We start from the raw sequence: 19,443 nt of genomic DNA, 5'->3' as shown, positions 1-19,443 counted from the left end.
GTATAATCCTCATTTTGGCAAAGTATAAGAAAACTCTGTCATTTTGTTCTACTAGTATATCCCTGAACTATATTAAACAAGACAAAGAACTTTTTAAAAATTTTAAGCATTCATCATTTGACAAATATTTAAGCAAGCGACAAGTAGAATGGGATACATTTAGAACAGATTTCTGTTCTATTCTGTCTACTGAACCAGTCTTTCTTTCTTTCAGATTTTATATTCTATTCTAACTTCAGATTTGCTAATTCGTTTACTAGTAGATCACTTATTAAAATTGTACATACAAATTGCTTCAACAGAGTTGGACGATCGACTGCAAGTGTCTTAAACCCTGATCTGTTGTTCAGTGGTTGTACTTTGTTGGTGTGGTTTATGTATGTTTCTTGTTTCTCGTTTTTTAATATGCATCATACTGTTGGTTTTCCTGTTTGGATCGCTTTACAAAAGCCATTCTAGGGTCCTTTATAGCTTCATGTTCGGTGTGAGACAAAGCTTCGTGTTGAAGGTCGTACTTTGACCTATAATGGCTTACCTTTTACAAATTATGATTTGGATGGAGAATAGTCTCATTGGTACTCGTACCACATCTTTTTAAATCTATATAAGATCCTCACGAAATGGTTGATTGATACGCTATCTCAACTCATAAGCGACATTTACCTGGGTCTTAAATCTATAGATACAAGTGGTTAGTGGATCGGACTACTAACACAAAGGTTCCTGGTTCGATTCCCATTGTTTTCGGCTCACCCTTGACACCATTTGCGAGTATGGTCTTGATGAAACGATGATAGTAAGTCGGAATTGGAGAATAAATGGCTGACCCGTGTTAAGAGAGAGCCATATCTCTTGCACGTTAAAGACACCCTTGTAGATTTCGAAAAGAGCAGGCTTATGCCGCTACAAGGCATCACTCGCACCGGCAAAGTTAAAAGGGATTAATATTATAAGTTGCAAAACTTGTTACCCAATCCACTATAAATAAATATGTTTAATTAGCCATCAAAGGTACCAGGATTATAATTTTGTACGCCAGACGCCCGTTTCGTCTACATAAGACTCATTAGTGACACTCATATCTAAATAGTTATAAAGCCAAACAAATACAAAGTTGAACTATAGATACAAGAAAGTACTGAATTACTCACTGAATGGGGATTCGCATGTCAGATAATAAATTAATAGCATTCGATTCAGTCGATGCACCATGTTTTTATTTTTTTTTTGCCAGGATTCTATTGTTCTAAATAAAGGCAACAGTAGAATACCGATGTTCAAAACTCATAAATCGATAGAAAAAAAACAACAAATCCGTGTCACAACCAAAACCGAGGGAAATGCATTAAATATAAGAGGTGAATGACGACACAACATTAAAATGTAACACACACAGAAACGAACTAAGCATTAGACAAAATCCGATGAGAATAACAAATATAACATAAAAACTAAATACATGATTTTGGGATTGAAAGTACTGTGACACGTCTTACAATAAGGTGAATTCACACTCAAATATAAGAGGATACAAACGACAACAAAGAAACACAACGTTAAAATGTGTCTAAGTCGATCGGAGAGTTAAATCTATAACTACTGTGTGAGATAGCAATACTGAATACGTAACTGCTGATTACATTGATGATGCAACAATAGTAAATTAGTGTTTTTATAAATAGTCACAGTTTAATGTTACTTTTGCTTTAAGACCAAAAATTACATAAAATTAAATACAGGTGCTAGTTTTTATAAAAAAAAAAACCATATACCTATGTATATAGATTATACAAAATCAATATAGTTTTGGCATTACACAATATCATGAAAATGTTTAGATTAAACAATCTTAGTGTTTTGGTCAAGCACACATTACCACTTTTTAACATCAATAATATAATCCACAATACAATTGTCATCATCGAATCATGTTTATTCATCTTAAATAAGACGGGGGAATATAGTTTTCCAAAATAGAATTATTTATCATATCATAATGCAAAGGATTGGAATTAAATCATAATTTGGGATCATCCATAAGGAAAAGAAAACATATGTTATATGTATAATATATACCTTTACCCTTTATCAAGTAGCATACTGTATTGAAGTTTAAATAAAGACATTGACAACAGATATTCGTCTTACAAAATGTGCACAGTATCAATGCATACACATTACAGTCATTATAATGTTTAAATTATATTGAATCATCTATATTTAAAACAGTGAACAATGAACACAATGGTCTTTGCAATCGTTATTCAGATCCAAAATAAAGCACTACGAACATTTAAATATAAATCATTTAAATAACCGTTTTAATTGTACATAAAGTTGTCAAAGCGGGACACCAAAATGTTAATTGTTCAATGTTAGGTAATAGCTACAGTACTCATATTGCAGTTCATATTTTAGATTGGGTTTATTGGTTGAAATGAAAGCATATACATGTATATCATCCGATGAAGCGTACAAATTCTGGGTTGGCTCTTTTCTAGAGACTGTATATTTGCAATTAAATTCACGAGGTTGTTGATCGGTAACCGTTGTCCACGTGTATGTCCTCATACATTTCAAAGTGATATCATATAATGAGACTTATAATCAAATTCAATCATGCATAAGACACAACTGGTGACAGTGTGCTGCAGGGTTTGCTTAAACTATCGGATCACTTTACATCTTACTCGGCTTTTGTTGGTTTCATGTCTCTTTTTTCTTAACAGTTTATAAATGTGACCTACCGAATTAGACTATTTACCGGATTTGTTATCTCATAAACAACACGACGGGTGCCACATGTGGAGCAGGGTCTGCTTACCCTTCCGGGGCACCTGAGATCACCCCTAGTTTTTGGTGGGGTTCGTGTTGTTTATTCTTTAGTTTTCTATGTTGTGTTATGTGTACTATTGTTTGTCTGTTTGTCCTTTTTATTTTTAGCCATGGCGTTGTCAGTTTATTGTCGATTTTTTTTCTAAGTTTTTATCTGTAATTCCACCTTCTCTAATACATGTAATAGATGATGTCTGTGTAATGACATATTCATATTCTGATGAATGAATCGATACATTTAAGAAAGCTGATTTTGCTGACAAAGGTAGAATTCAGGTTTGATAATTGTTATGCAGCTTCTGTTTTTCTTTCGTGCTCTAAAAACTAGTTCGCTCGCATTCACTTCACATGGAAATTCCTGACCCCTTATATTTTGTATTAGTTCATCAATAGCACACGGTGTAACTAATGATGATTTAATGATAAAAAGAATCCCATTCACTTCACATGGAATTTCCTGACCCCTTATATATTGTATTAGTTCATCAATAGCACACGGTGTAACTAATGATGATGTTATGGTAAAAAGTATCGCATTCGCGTCACATGGAATTTCCCGACCCTTTATATTTTATAAGTTCACTAGCATAATGTGTAACTAATGGTATTTGAATGGTTAAAAGTAAAATAACCCTAATGAATTTCTTTTTTTTTTATCTGAATATGCAATTTTGATATCTTTTATCAAACATAACAACCAGTTTTTAAACATTTTTCCCCTTTCTCATAGTCCGCTTTGTTAAACATTTATTGCCCATATTGTTCATTATTGTATTGATCTATTGTTTTGTTGATGGTCCACCACCATTGTTTGTAAATGGTTGTTGACCGTGGCTATTTACTTCAGCGTAAATTGGTGGTGGCATTGGCTCGTTCATTGGTTGAGGTGGTGGTGGTGGATATGCTGAATAGTACGCCATATTCGAGTACACAGGTGGAGCTGTTGGTGTTGCATAGTTGAAATGCTGTTGTACCACTGAAATTTATAACAAGAATACTCTAAGGTAAACATTTAAGGTCCCAAGAAAGTTTCAGAAAAACAAATACATTATCAAGTTTACATATGGAGTAGGATCTGCTTACCCTTCCGGAGCATCTGCGACCACTTTGATAAAAATTGAACTCACATACTTAGTATAATATTGTGAATGTTATTGAATTCATTTGAATGTTATCTTATAATTTTTCTAATTAAATTATACTAAAGCATATAGTGCGCTCAAACCGTAATGCAATATTTTGTTGAGCGAATGATGTGTTTTTCCTTAAAACCCTTTACTTGTCTTGACATGACGGGTGCACGAGGTAAAGCCTGAACGGCTTGTCACATTAGATCATCGTGCTCTCGCAGTCCTTAGGTTAACATGTGTTGTTTGTCTAATGAAATGATAAGTTTTTCTTCCCTTTTATGCTTTTTATTGCCACTTTGGTAACTTCAGTTTAATTTCTTGTAGTTTCAACACTATAAAACTACTATACAAATGGCGGTTTTAATAGCAACTTACCTTGCTGTTGACCTGTTTGGACAACTGAAACGCCACCTGCTGGATTGACAATTCGTCCATGTTGACCTGCAGATCTTGTACAAGATTTACATATAGCCACAGTCACGAATACGAAAAATATGAAGAAAATTATGCAACCAATTATCAAGCCAACAAAGGCTCCAATTGACCTAAAATACAACACAAATTATGTATAACATGATGAAATAGATACACAATATTAGCTCCATGTCAGTAATATATAAACTTTTTTGCATGAGGCCGCGAAACTGTGGAAGGGCGAGGATATTCTGAGCCCTTTCCCAGTTTTGCGCCGAGTACAAAAAAGTTTATATTTTTATGACATTGACCTAATATTGTTTTTGTATTGCAACTTAAATTAATATATTGATAGCTATTGAATCGTGACACTTCTGTCAAACTTATTTCATCCCTTAATAGACATCTGATTGTGGAGAAAGTGTTCCATGATGAATTTGACAATTACACAAAATATACCTATGTTATTACCAATGTTATTTCAACTGATCGGGCGGAGCTTACGTTTTAATTTGCATAAGGCCAGTCTATTTGAAGATGTGTGTGATAAGGATGATTGCCGTTATAATTATTACTGATTTCTAATCACCTATCAGTGTCATCAAATGAATTTACAAAACAATGGCTGGACACTCTATTTATGAGTTTATCCTAAAACACCTATCTATAGATGGACTGGTTTATTGTGAGCGAATCGGTTAAACTCCGCCCAGTCAAGTGAAATAAATAGAGTATTACTATCTTTAGAAAATAAACACAATTAGTTTCAGTATAAATATATTGATATTAGATATACTCATAAATACATAATGGACTAATATAAAAACCCACTTAATCTCACCCAATAAAAGATATGAAAAAAAAATAAAGAGAGAATAAAGATTTATTCAAATATTAAATATCATTCGAATGCCTTTTTGGGTGTAATTTTCTTACGATTTCAGAATACAAAAAAACCTAGTACGCATTGTTTTGGTTAAAATGATAAGATAATTTCCAATCAATATTACAATTAATATCGTTGGTTAAAGATTTCTTTATTGTTGGAACTCTTACGATATTAATTAATTTTAACATTTTGTCCTTTGAACTTTAATTGATAGTTGTCTCATGAACATGTTTCTTCAACGAGCTCAGGCAATGTCTATTATGGCACTCAATGTCTTCTATTTATCTGATTTTGATAATACTGAAAAGCCTAAATATATTTGTAGGACTCTAAAGTGCGATGGTCATGCTAAAGTGCAATGGTCTACGCTAAAGTACGATGGTTTCTCACGCTAACGTGCGACGGTTGTTTGTTTGCTAAAGTGTGATGGTATAGCATGCTAAAGTGCGATGGAACAAAAAAGAATGATTCAAGGGCTCTAATGATAAAAACAAGTATTTTTGCAAAATCTAGTTTGCTATGAAACAAAAATGCATAACATATAATGCGATAGGCTTTTACTTTACCGATAGTCTGATGTGACTGTTTCTAAATTTAGAAGACTGACCTAGTAATAATTGCTAAAAAGGTTACTTAGGTATCACAAAATACTATATTTCCTTTAAATGATTTTTTAACAATTCGGGCGTATTGGATTGTTTGTTGGTTGCTTAACGTCCAGTGGCAAATATTTCATGCATGTTCAGGACGGTGGACGTATTGAATAATTAATGTTGCTTGCCATTTATTGCTTGTTGCTTGGTTCGTGTTGTTTATTCTATAGTTTTCTATGTTGTGTCATGTGTACTATTGTTTTTCTGTTTGTCTTTTTTTCATTTTTAGCCATGGCGTTGTCAGTTTGTTTTAGATTTATGAGTTTGACTGTCCCTTTGGTATCTTTCGTCCCTCTTTTACACAGCCTATTAATGTAAATACAAAATTCGGTCATTGTCAATAAAAAAAATTTGTTCAAACTTTAATCTAAATGCGAGAGAAAGGGGTTGTTGTTCGTGCTTTCCCCTTTTTCGTAGCGAGTATCAAAACATGTTATATTTTACTACAATGTAAACACTTATGTTTTAATGGACAATTTATGATTTACGCTTGAAAACGTGTACCATTATTTTACCGACGTTTATACTTCCAGCATGCTCATTTTTGCTTTGTACATAAACTACTGTCCTTCCCGCAGTTAAAGGGTTAACGTCATAATGCAACAACGTTTCGGTCGTCTATACTTTCGCGAACCATCACACCTTAGCGAATGGAGGCATCAGACTTTAGCGTAGACCATCACACTTTAGCGTGACCATCGTACTTAAGCGTCCTCATCGCACTTATGAGTTCTACATATTTATGCTTTTTTCTGATATATTTATTTGATGTTTCTCCGAGTAACTAAATGTATATAATAATCCACTTTATTCGATTTTCGGTGGATTGTAATCTCATTGGCAATCATACCTCAACTTCTTATTTCCATACATTTCAGTCGGTCCTTCTCAAAGGTCTGTATGTTTTTATGTAAAGAGCCCATTCCTGTTCACGAAATCTGTATATTGTGAACATGCACGAGAGTAACATACCAACTGAGATATGTAAATGACATGCGACGTATAAGATTTAGAGGGTATGCTACTGATGAGAAACGGAGAGTTAACAATAGGAGAGTTTAAGTAATCATGCTTGTCATAGATTTTAATTGAAGTCGTCAATCTGTGTAATAAGTCTAATATATTTGTATCAACTGTGATATGTGAACGCCATTCGACCATTTGTATAGCAGCCTAGTATATTTGATGAGTTTTGTTTAATATTAAGTATAAATTACTTACAGTGTCCCTATATGAGAATAGTCATAGTTATCACAGTATTGAAAGCCGTAATATCCATAGCAATATCCGTAACAGTAGGTGGTGTAGTAGTACCCATAGGTGTATGAATACTTATAACAAAGGTCTGATAGAACAAAACCTGCAATACAAAAACCATAAATAATCTTATGTGGTTGACTTGCATAACTTTACAGGGTAACAAATACAAACATATTTTTAAATTTTACATTCGGTATCATCTCCTGCAATATGTTTCGTATAAAGAATAATATTAAGTATTTCTCATCCTAATTGCTATTGTTAAGATGTTGATAGAATTCAATCACTATAACAGTTTCAGAAGCGTGATATATTCAAACTCGGTGAAGTTATTTTCACACCAAGGGATACAGGTGTAATAGAGTCACAAATTCATAAGAAATGTTATCTTATTCGAAGGTCTGTAGTGGCAGGTATGTGTTTGTCGTGTTTAGCACATTTTGTCGCTTATTGAATCATTTTATCAAGTTTGGGGTCATCCTGTAGTTAGTAGCAATGCTGGTGTTATACTGTTTGTTATAGATTCATATTATATATGGTGTAGAATTCTACTGTTGGATATGACGATCACGTGCTTCAAAGGTTATTTTACGTATCCGAAGCCTTATTTCTATTTTTAGGTATATTGACGCTATGTTTCTAGTTATATGTATACTGGTGGTCAATATATAAAAAATCTTGCTTAATTGAGATTGATGACGTCATGACGTCACACATAATAACCATGTAAACAGCGCTGAAGCATCAGAAAAATAAAACTTACTAGTCAGTAGGAGATGTTGATATGTTTATGTTACAGACGCTAAGAAAACAAGAAAGATAATGCAACAAGCTATGAAGTTGTTCAAAGAATATTTATATTTTTATTTGCATGTTAAAATTTATTGCAAAATGCAATTGAAAATTACACCCAAAGAATACCGAACACCATTTTTCTAATACATTATTTACATATGTAATATACGTTATATATGGACCTGTGTTCAGATTTTATTGAACGAGGACGAAGTCAAAAGTCACGAACAAGTAAAGCTATATAAACCATGTCTTGTTTGTTGTTGTATGTCTCCGTCTGTATGACTTATTTCAGCGGAAACACATATATTGTTAGTAACGTTATCTGTTTTTCTAGTCGCGATTTCAGTTACCTTTAATTATACTATTCATCTATCCATTCGTCAGTCCGTCAGTTCGTCCATTCCATTTTTCTTTGCATCTATCTCAGGAACTACGCTACAAGGATTTGTCAAATTTGTTTTCATGGTTTATATCACCCCTAGTTTTTGGTGGGGTTCGTGTTGTTTATTCTTTAGTTTTCTATGTTGTGTCATGTGTACTATCGTTTTTCTGTTTGTCTTTTTCATTTTTAGCCATGGCGTTGTCAGTTTGTTTTAGATTTATGAGTTTGACTGTCCCTTTGGTATCTTTCGTCCCTCTTTTATATTAGTCAGCTATACCGTGTGATTCGTTTCAGATTCACCAATCAACATCTTCCTGTGTATCGAATACTTGTATCATTTAACAAATGATAGCAAAGTTAAAAATGTTCGTTGCATTTTCTCAGGAACTACAATACAATGATTTCTGATTTTTTTTCTCTCAGGGTTTATATAAGTCAGCTATACTTTGTGGTACATTTTCAGAATTTCACTCGACAACTTCCTGTTTACCGAACATTTACATATGTTTACACTATTAAAATTATCCACTTGCGGCAGGGGATTTATCAGTGAGCAGTAGCTGCTCTTTTTCGAAATCTACAAGGGTTTCTTTTACGTGCAAGAGATATGGCTCTCTCACGAGTCAGCCATTTATCGTCCCCTTTTGACGGACTATCATTGTTTTCTCAAGACCATACTCGCAAATGGTGTCAAGGGAAAGCCGAAAATTTATTCCCTTGAAATTTTCATCCCAGAACGGGAATCGAACCAGGAACCTTTGTGTTAGTAGTCTCATGCACTAATCACTGCACCATGGCTCACATAATGTGACACACGTGATCGGTAGCTTTCAATAACATATAGATAATGGCAACAAAAGTATACCTCTGTTCAAAAGTCATAAATCAATTGAGAAAAAGACAGATCCAGGTTACAACCTAAACCCGACGGAAAAATCAACTGTAAAAGGGAAAAAAAGATGAATGAAATAATTCAACAGTTATAGTTTTGCTTTAGTTTCAGAGATATAAGGCAAAAACTGCATTTAACCCTTATGTTCTATGTTTAGCCATGTCTGCCATGTTTTGGCAGACAGGGTCATCGTGCACATTTTTAAAACAAGATACCCAAATGATGATTGTGGTCAAGTTTGGTTTAATTTGTCTCAGTTGTTTCAGAGAAGAAGATTTTGTTAAAGATTACAAAAAATTCGATAAAATTGTTAGAAATTAACTATAAAGGGCAATAACTCTTTATTGGATCAAATGACCATTTTGGTCAAGTCGACTTATTTGTAGATCTTAGTTAGCTGAACACCATTGCTGTTTACAGTTTATCTCTATCTATTATAATATTAAAAATAATATATAACCACAAAATGCAAAATTTCCTTAACATTACTAATTCAGGGGCAGCAATCCAACAGCAGGTTGTTCGAATTGTCCGATAATTTCAAGGCATATAGATTCTGACTTGATCTTACAGTTTTACTCCATGTCAGATTCGCCCCTACTGTCGGTCTTTCATTTGATCAATCCTGACACCCCTCTGTGTTCTTCGACAAGAAAAACTTTAAAATATGCATTATCTATAACAGATTTACTGGTATTAAATGCTTGACAAAAGGGAACGGACCAGTTATCAAAATAAAAAAAAATCAACTTTGTAGTTGTTCAGATAATTTTTATATAAATTGAGTCTATATAAAAAAGTAAAATTACAACAAACACTTAAACTCAGAGGAAATTAAAACAAGTTCAAAATCGAAGGACAAAATCTAAAGCTCAAACACACCAAACGAATGGATAACAACTGTAATATTTTTGTAACGTAATATTATTTGATTTGGTACAGGCATTTATAAATTAATCTTTGATACCTTGCGTATAAAACTGGTTAGTTCTGTTCCATAAAATACAGTCTGGTGACCAACTAGAATATGATGTTGAAGAGCATTTGAAACCTATGCTAACAAATATCTTACTAATTTGAAAAAAAGACTACCGAATAGGATGGTTTTGATATTAAATCAAGGCTATCTAGATTGACCTTGAATATTCAAATATATTCAGTCAGATTTTGTCTATCTGGCTCAAAAGGATATGAAAATTATTGATTCAAATGAAGAAAAACTCTGGGTCAATTTAAATGTCAGTACATGCACATACGAAGCCAGATAAAAAAAGGCAATTCGTACTTATTCATGTTTTCCTCTATAGTGTATATCAATTATCAACATATCTTTTAGATTTAAATAACTGTTATTATTCATTTTAAATCTAATACAAATATTGTATAACCTTGAACAGCCCGTGATTTACGTAATATTCTTTACAGCACATAACAATTATTCTGTTAACTCTTTGTTTAAAATATAACATCGTAGTTGGGTTTATTCGAAGTTTTGTTTGTTACAACATTCATGGTACTTTTTTTTCGGCCCAGATGTGCAGTTTGACAGTAAATGTCTTTTCAGTGATGCTAGAGTCCAAAGATTGAAAATTCGCCGGATTTTTTTCATTTCCACAGTCATTTTAGTTAGTTCATTTCCAATGCAAATTTCTATATTAACTAAACTATAATAGCAAGGATCTTCTTCTAGGTGGCACGGTAGTATTTGCATTCCAGAATTCAGGTTGCTCTTTTGTGTACCCTACCTAAATCAATGTATCTGAACAGTGTGATTTGACAAAAAATACAGTATCAACTGAACATACTTTTCCAAACTGAGGGATGTGAATCAGGTGTAGAAAAATATGAAATCGTTTTACATAAAGATGAAAATGAATTTTGGGGAATTTTTTAAAACTTTGTATTCACTGCACGATAAAAGACCTAAAAGCACTAGTGGCCTTAGGTTTTTAAAAATAGCAAAAAAGGTAAACGGTCATGATCAATATCCAAATTAATTTCTGAATAGTTAAATGAAAGTACTTCAGTTAACTGTGAATGTAAAATTTTTTGCAGTGTTAGAAAGTGGTGAAAATTCTAAAAAGGCTATCATTATCGCCTATGGGCCAGGATATACTACCGTGCTACCTCTAAATAAGAATGAAATTTGGAAAAGTAAAATACGGTTTTACACTAGATTTCATTGTTAAATTATGCAACTTTAAGTGCTTAATGATACGTTTTGAAAATACTATTCGCATTAAGTAGACAAAAAAAATCTTACCAAATTTACAAATCAAAAATAAGATCCACAAATACATTTTCACTCTAAAATCCATGATAGATAAAGCAATGAATTTGGAAAAATCTTGTCTTTCCTACTTAACAATAAACACAACTGTAGTGTACACCAATATTATCTTATGTACTTACAAAATCTTTTGTCAATAAAGTGCACTCTTTACCATTTTTAAATGCCAGCCCATACGTAGCAAAATTAATAAAATGTTATCTTTTTAATCTTTCACTAATATCTGCTCGTGACTGCTGTACATTAGCTTCAAATGTCTACTTTATTTCATTTCAATTTTATGAGAAAATGGAAAAATGTCATATCGATAATATAATACTAACAATGACCACTGCCCTTTCCTCGATCTTGATATCTATATCACTAACGGAAAGCTTAATACTAAAATTTATGATAAAAGAGATGATTTTTCATTTCCTATCGTTAATTATCCATTTTTAGATGGTGACAGTTCCTTGTCACCATCTTACGGTGTTTATATATCTCAACTTGTACGATTCGCTCGTGTATGTAACAATGTTTTAGATTTGAACGAGAGAAATTTATGTATTACTGAAAAATTATTACACCAGGGTTTTCGATATCACAAACTAGTCAAAACATTTACTAAATTTTATCATCGGTATAAGGACATCATTCGTAAACATAGCTCAACATGCAGACTTCTTATACGTTTAAGTATTAAACATCCAATTTTTAATGGAAATATTCTTTATAAAGCACAAAAATGTCAGTATTCACCGCAGAAACTAACAAAATCTTTAAATAGACTTATTAAGAAGGGATATAGTTACGATACTGTTGTGAGGTCATTAAAGATTGCATCTTTTGGCGTTAATATTGATTCACTTATAGGGTCTTTGCATCGGAACTAAACACATTTATTTGAAAACCAGTTGTTGGCATGACACGGGTTATGTTCTTCTCATATATGTTATGATGGTATGAAACTAAACCCCCTAACGGGAAGGATTGTGCCTGATATTCATATGATGAAATCATAATCTTTCAGTCAGTTAAATTGAAGTCTGGAGCTGGCATGTCAGTTAACTGCTAGTAGTCTGTTGTTATTTATGTATAATTGTCATTTTGTTTATTTTCTTTGGTTACATCTTCTGACATCAGACTCGGACTTCTCTTGAATTGAATTTTAAATGTACGTATTGTTATGCGTTTACTTTTCTACATTGGCTAGATGTATAGGGGGAGGGTTGAGATCTCATAAACATGTTTAACCCCGCCACATTTTTGCGTCTGTCCCAAGTCAGGAGTCTCTGGTCTTTGTTAGTCTTGTATTATTTTAATTTTAGTTTCTTTTGTACAATTTGGAAATTAGTATGGCGTTCATTATCACTGAACTAGTATATATTTGTTTAGAGGCCAGCTGAAGGACGCCTCCGGGTGCGGGAATTTCCCGTTACATTGAAGACCTGTTGGTGACCTTCTGCTGTTGTTTTTTTTCTATGGTCGGGTTGTTGTCTCTTTGATACATTCCCCATTTCCATTCTCAATTTTATCTTGTTTGGTCAAAATAACGAAACAACATTGTCATAATGTTAAGATATTAACATATTATGGACCCTGTTGATTCGTACCCAATACATCATAACAGATATAATTTAATATTTTACAAGCGGAAATAAATTACAGCAGGTATCTAAAAAGTAAAACAACGCCAAGGAGAATTCAGAACGGAAAGCCTTTTAACAATGGCAAAATTGGTACAAAAAAACACAACACATCTAACGAATGAAAAACAACTGTTATATTCCTCACTTGGAACAGAGCATGTCCGAATGTAGAAATAATGGATTACACCTGATCTTACAGCTAGCTAAACCTCTCATTTGTATGCCAGTCGCACTGAAATAACAAAGTTCTTGTTTGGTCAAAATATCGAAATAACAGTGTAATAATTTTAGATAAGATTTAACAATTCTGTCATCATTCTTGAAAGCTGTCGATTTAAACCCTGTACACCACCAAGAAAAACGTTATGATTGTATGTATAACAAACATAATGTATTATAGTAGGTATATAAAAAAAATCAAAACTTACAGTCTTTTATCAAATGGCTATTAAAATCAAAGCTGAAACACAATAAACGAATGGAAAACAACCGTCATATTTATGACTTGGTACAGGTTTTACCTTTAGTAGAAAATGGTGGATTAAACCAAGTTTCATAGCTATCTAAACATCTGACTTGACAGTCGCGTAGAATTCCATTATACGTATATGTACAACAATTCGATGTCTTTCTATCTAGTCATTGTTTAAAGACAAATCCTTCTATTCAGATCTACCAATAATATCTTCTTTATATTTTATTTTTACTTTAGGCTAGGTAAAAGCTTTAAAATAAGCAAATTAAAAAATGGGGTCACCGACCTCGTTTTCGATTTAAAACGCCATCTTTTTCACGGAATATGGAAATTGGGACTTCTAGTCAATAGCAGTGTAATATTTTTTTCAAGTCCGTATCCAATAAAAACTTGTCTGTTTTGTTAACCTAGTTGTTAATACAAACTATTTTAATAATATCACCATTTTCTGAGTGGAAAATAATAATGATAAGTTGCTATAATAGTTTTCCCGCCTTTTTTTTATTGTGAAATACCTATAAAAAAATTAAGTTTAAAAAAAATTGACCAATAATTTCTCCATTAGTCTTCAATAGAATATGTGTTGTTTATATCTAAACAAAATAAGGAAATAAAAAGATGGGGTCACCGTAATGGAAAAAGAGATATTTCTAAAAAGGGGTTAACAATTTGAATTGGCGGGAACACATTGCGCCAATTCTAAAAACAACGTCGAAAGACGTTCGGCCGTTTTAGGCTATATTCTCACAAATTAGAGTCAACCCAGTTATCGTTATTTGCTGTTTTGTTGATTGTTTGTTTTAAACTACGATAAATTCACAGTAATCTACACATGATAGTACTTAGTTTTCAGTCAGTATCACAGACACGTAATATAAATGCGGTGGTTGGAAAACAATGCGTTGGACAAAAGTACACGCGAATGCTTCTGTACATTTCATTTCAGGTTATTCATAGTGCTTGCGTGTTGAACAGAAATTCTTTTTAAAATAGTGAAGACATTTTATATAATATCATTGTTCAATCAAAGTATATCTGAAAGACAAGACAGAATTTAGCTTCAGGTATATATCATGAATTTTAATTTCGTTTAAGAATGTTGTTCCTTTTTATTTTGATGATAATTACTTAAAATCATTAGAAATCTAAGACTCCGTTTCCAATAACAATAAAGATCGATCATTTCTGAGATCGCCGATCTTTAGTATTGCAAAAATGAGAAAGATCGATCTTCAATCGGACGTAAACATGCCATCCCCAGACGTAGTTTTAAAAGAACGATTTTTTTATGAACCGATTTTTCTTCAAGTGAAAACCTTTAGATTCATCGCGATCGACTTTTCAATCAATCAATCGATATAAAATTCCAAGTGTTTTATGTAGATATGAAAATAAATCTGCGCATGGTCAGTTTAAAAATGTTTTTAGTGTTTATTCTCAAATGATTTGACAAAACGTGCCATGAAGATAATAAAAACCAAATTAATATATTCGACGTTTTTTGCGTCATTCTTCTGAAAATATATTAATAAAAAAAGAAAATGTGGTATGATTGCAAATAACACAATGCTCCACAAATGACCAATTGACACTGGAAATTATTAACTATGGGTCACCGTACTGTCTACAACAATGAGCAAATCCCATACCGCATACACAACTATAAAAGGTCTCGAAAGGACAAATGTAACACAATTCAAACTAGAAAATAATAAAAAAAAAAAAAATTAATGAAAAACAAATGTGTGACTCTTTTGCAAACAACAACCACTTTAAATTACATACTCCTGAGTTGAGACAGGACCCGTTACAGCGCTCGACTGATACCGTTACTTATTCGTTCCTTATACGTTGAAACACATTGCACCTATTACGAAACAAATCTGTTCAATTGTTTTCTTGTCTCTGGTGTTAGTTATAGGTTCTTAAAAGTGAAATATACCTATTAGCGCGTATGTTCCAGTTTTAGCGTTAGACCGATGACCTGCTACTTATTCGCTTACAATATGCTTGTTATAGGTCGCACCTTTTTTGTTCTCGTCTCTGATGCTATATATTGGTTCTAAGAGATAAAATAACCCTATTCTAAGGCGTAAATACTCGTTTCAGTGATCGACTTATGCCCTGTTACTTATTCGTTCCATATTCTCTTGCTATACGTGTGATATTCGGTGCACCTTTTTAAAACAATATCTTTTCAATTGCATTCATTCAGTATTTTTTTCCCCTGTAGATTACTCATCTTCAAACGAAATGAGCGTTATAAGTAATTTTTTTCTGACAATTTTTTTTTTTAATTACTTATGACATGTTAATCATATATAATATTTATAAATGCAGAACCATATAATTATCTAATGAACCAAATATTTCCTTATTCAATTTTTTACGATTTTTTGTCAACGAAATGGTTAGGCTGATTATTTTAGATATGCAATATGTATACTAAATGTAAACGCACAAGTTCTTTTAAAAAGATCGAAAACGCGAGATGCTCTTCAGAGATCGATTTTATTTCAATTCCGTGCAAGTGTTAACGGGGTCTAATTAACACCATTTCTGTTTTGATCACTCATCGTTAGGCATCTATGAATATCGAAATATTCCGTAATGTTGCTAGAAACTCAGTCTAAGTATACTCGTACAGCTGTCATACCGTGAGTATGAATAAAACCTAGTCCGACCTCTTTTCTCAAATCTCCTTTTAATTATTTTTTTCCCATATGCATTCCTCTGTAATTCTTCATTCCGACATCTTTTTAACACAGACACGATTATGTTTTTTTAAACAAAAAATGCGCACCTTATACATAAATATCAAACAATCGGGACAAAATCGGAATGGTCATATAAAAAAACCTACAATGTTAGAAGATTATATGTTAACTTCTCTAGATGTACTTTGTTTTACATGTATGCGTCATTAGGTTACTGTTTTGTTGGTGTTTATTTGAAATCTAATTATCATATTCATGTAAAAATGTAAGTGCAGTACACATTCAAAATACGTCAGTGCAATTTGCCATATCCATACCTATTGCTAAATATACAGTGAATTTTGAGGACATGATCAGAAAGATTGATGATTTTCGTACTTTCTTAATGATTTGTAAAATATCGATGTAATTAAGAACCTACAAAAGTCTATACATGTAGAAAATTAAGGAAAAAAGTATTATATTATAATTTGATTGGCTCATCTTGTTGTCGAGTATCCAGATTCTATTTCGTTTCTTTACGGTCATTTTTGTGTATTTTTTGTTGTTAGATTGCTGTATAGTTGACTCTCTTTTCATTCTCATATTTTATCCAATTCTGGAACATGTCTATTATTTAAAAACAATTTTAATTTTTTTCTCGGCATATTAACCTGTCAAAACGATTGTCACTCTCTCCATCGGCTCAAAGAGGAATAACTCTAATAAACGTTTCCAGTTCGCAGAAACCGCGACGTCATAAACCGCTGACGGCATAGTACTGTTGCGCTTGTATATGCGCATAAACAATAGAGGGATTTGTCTTTAAGCTTTCATTCATTTTTATATTGGTAAATAAATCCATATTATAAATTTTACATAGCAATAGGGGTCATTTTAAAGCTTGATAGAAATTATTCCTGATATTCTTATCACAGGAAGAAAGTATTTTGTGCATAAATAATAGATTGTGTCAACTGTGCAATGTTCTGATAGTTGTTATTTAAATCATCATAAATACTGGAATTAAATGGTATAAGCCAGGCGCACATTTGTCCAACACAAAACTCATCAGTGACGTTCTAATCATAAAATTTTGGAACGGATAAATAAAGGATGAAGTTGAAGAGAATCAAAGTTTCAAAAGTTCAGAAAGTTTTTGCCAAACATAGCTTAGGTAGTGTATTTCGTGGGTAAATTCCTTAGCACTAGTGTTTTGAAAAATTCAAGATTTTGTTTACAGTCAATTATATGTATATGGATACATAAAATACAAATATTATCAGTGAAACGCATTCGTGTAGTTAATATTAAGAATTAAACTTATTCATTGAGTTTTAATGCATAAACTTTGACCTTCCCTCTGTCGAACTTCCTGGTTTGCGTTTGTTTTCATTTAAAGTCTTGACGACGACTAACATCATACTAAATATTCAATCAGTTTTCAGAATTAATTAGAAATATTTAAACCGAATTCAAAAAACTAGTTCAAGCAATAACGATCAACATAACAGTAGTGATGTTGGTAATATTTGAACGCCTGATAACAATTGAAGGATAGTGTGTGATGTGATTATTCAATTTATTATACTCCATGTTAAAATGCCACATTTTGATTGGCTAATGCGAGGGTGCTTTTTTACTCTTTCACATGGCTGAGCGGGTGATTTTTTTTAATGTCATCCTCTCGTACGAATACAGACCAATCAAAATTCGATAATTTAATGGACAAAAAAACTCATCATAGTTACATAGATTCAAATTTAATATATATGCCAGACGCGCGTTGCGTGTACAAAGACTCACCAGTGACGCTCGAATCAATTTTTTTTAAAAGGCCAAATGAAGTACGAAGGTGAAGAACATTGAGGACCAAAAATTCCTAAAAGTTATGCCAGATACGGCTAAGGTAATCTATTCATGAAGTAGAAAAACCTTATTTTTTCAAAAATTCTAAGTTTTGTTTACAATTAATTTATAATTATGAATATATCAATGATAACTCAAGTCAACACAGAAGTGCTAACTACTGGGCTGATGATACTCTCGTGGAAATAAATCTCCACCAGCAGTGGCATCGACCTAGTGGTTGCAAATAAACTCATCACAGATACCAAGACCAAAATTTTATATTTACGCCAGACGCGTATTTCGTCTACAAAAGACTCATCAGTGACGAATCAAAAAATGTAGTTGATATCTAACAGCACTGTTTTGATTCAAGCATAGTAATTACCGTACGAATACCAGTTTATTTATTCGAGGACGCTACATAATAACTTTTAAATGTCGAAGATAAAACCTTTGTCCTACAATAATTATGTAGCATGTACAGTTATCGCATTGAAAATTTACATAATATTAATATATCAATCAAGTTATGTATACCCATGAGGTTTCAGTAACTATCCGTTTTTCAAATTTCGTTTTATCATATGTCTGATTAAATTCAAATTAAGTTAATTTAATTCTGTTACATCATGTTCATAGCATATCGGTAGTAAAATTTTATTGTGGTGATGTCTGGAAAGATTTGCATTTGTACGAATAAGTCATTTCTGAACATATATTATAGGATTGGAGTTATGAAAAAAACTTACCAATTTTCAAAGAGTAAAGTACAATCCACCACAAAATTCTTGTTATAAATTCCATTCTAATATTCCAGAACCTTTTCAAGGTATACCTGATGCAATAGTTAACTTATAATAACTAAATTTTATACGATATAGCTTTTTGTCAAAACTAAAGTCATACAAAAGTAAACAAGTCTTTATTGAGCAATGGAATAATGTTAGGTACTTATGTTTAAAATAAAAAAATAAAAATTTTGATTGTACGAATTAAGGAAGTGAAACATGATATATCCATGTTTACCTTATCTGAGGTAAACGATAGCACACGTGATTAAGAAAATAAATCATCAAAATCGATACATTTAACATGAAGGTAGTTTACCGAGATCTTTAAAATGTATATTGCAAAATATGAATTTTAGTTCTAATCACCAGCAAAAGGTTGACTTCTCTTGCAATGGTTAGCTTTCAAGGTGTCTTATACTTCAGTACGTCTAGTGTTATATCATAGTGTCGGATAAC

The 19,443-nt window shown here is 32.2% G+C and overlaps 2 protein-coding genes across 3 annotated transcripts in view; both read right to left on the bottom strand.

Annotated features, from left to right (window-relative positions):
- LOC139482471 (AP-2 complex subunit alpha-2-like) overlaps positions 1 to 19,443 on the bottom strand; it is a 171,817-nt gene that overhangs the window by 49,327 nt on the left and 103,047 nt on the right. The window lies entirely within an intron of this gene.
- Positions 1,657 to 19,134, bottom strand: LOC139482457 (uncharacterized). Of its 2 annotated transcripts, none has more exons than XM_071266356.1 (4): positions 18,946 to 19,134; positions 7,143 to 7,281; positions 4,341 to 4,510; positions 1,657 to 3,811 (listed from the first exon to the last, which is right to left on the bottom strand). In XM_071266356.1, exons 1-4 carry the CDS (start codon positions 18,998 to 19,000, stop codon positions 3,615 to 3,617), a joined length of 561 nt encoding a protein of 186 aa, XP_071122457.1. In that variant the 5' UTR covers positions 19,001 to 19,134; the 3' UTR covers positions 1,657 to 3,614. The 2 variants fall into 2 exon arrangements, with proteins under 2 accessions (XP_071122457.1, XP_071122456.1); XM_071266355.1 differs by lacking the exon at positions 18,946 to 19,134 and adding an exon at positions 11,517 to 11,671.

Source organism: Mytilus edulis, chromosome 7 (genome assembly GCF_963676685.1).
Source record: "Mytilus edulis chromosome 7, xbMytEdul2.2, whole genome shotgun sequence".
Lineage (NCBI taxonomy): Eukaryota > Metazoa > Mollusca > Bivalvia > Mytilida > Mytilidae > Mytilus > Mytilus edulis.
This window is presented reverse-complemented; position numbering and strand designations above follow the sequence as displayed.

What these genes read in the sequence shown, in the direction of transcription:
- LOC139482457 (XM_071266356.1), bottom strand. Translation starts at nt 19,000, where the DNA reads ATGGAATTTATAACAAGAATTTTGTGGTGGATTGTACTTTACTCTTTG. An exon ending in ACTTTACTCTTTGAAAATTG is followed by an intron (nt 7,282 to 18,945) that starts GTAAGTTTTTTT and finishes TTTGTATTGCAG; the next exon opens with GTTTTGTTCTATCAGACCTT. An exon ending in CCAAACAGGTCAACAGCAAG is followed by an intron (nt 3,812 to 4,340) that starts GTAAGTTGCTAT and finishes TATAAATTTCAG; the next exon opens with TGGTACAACAGCATTTCAAC.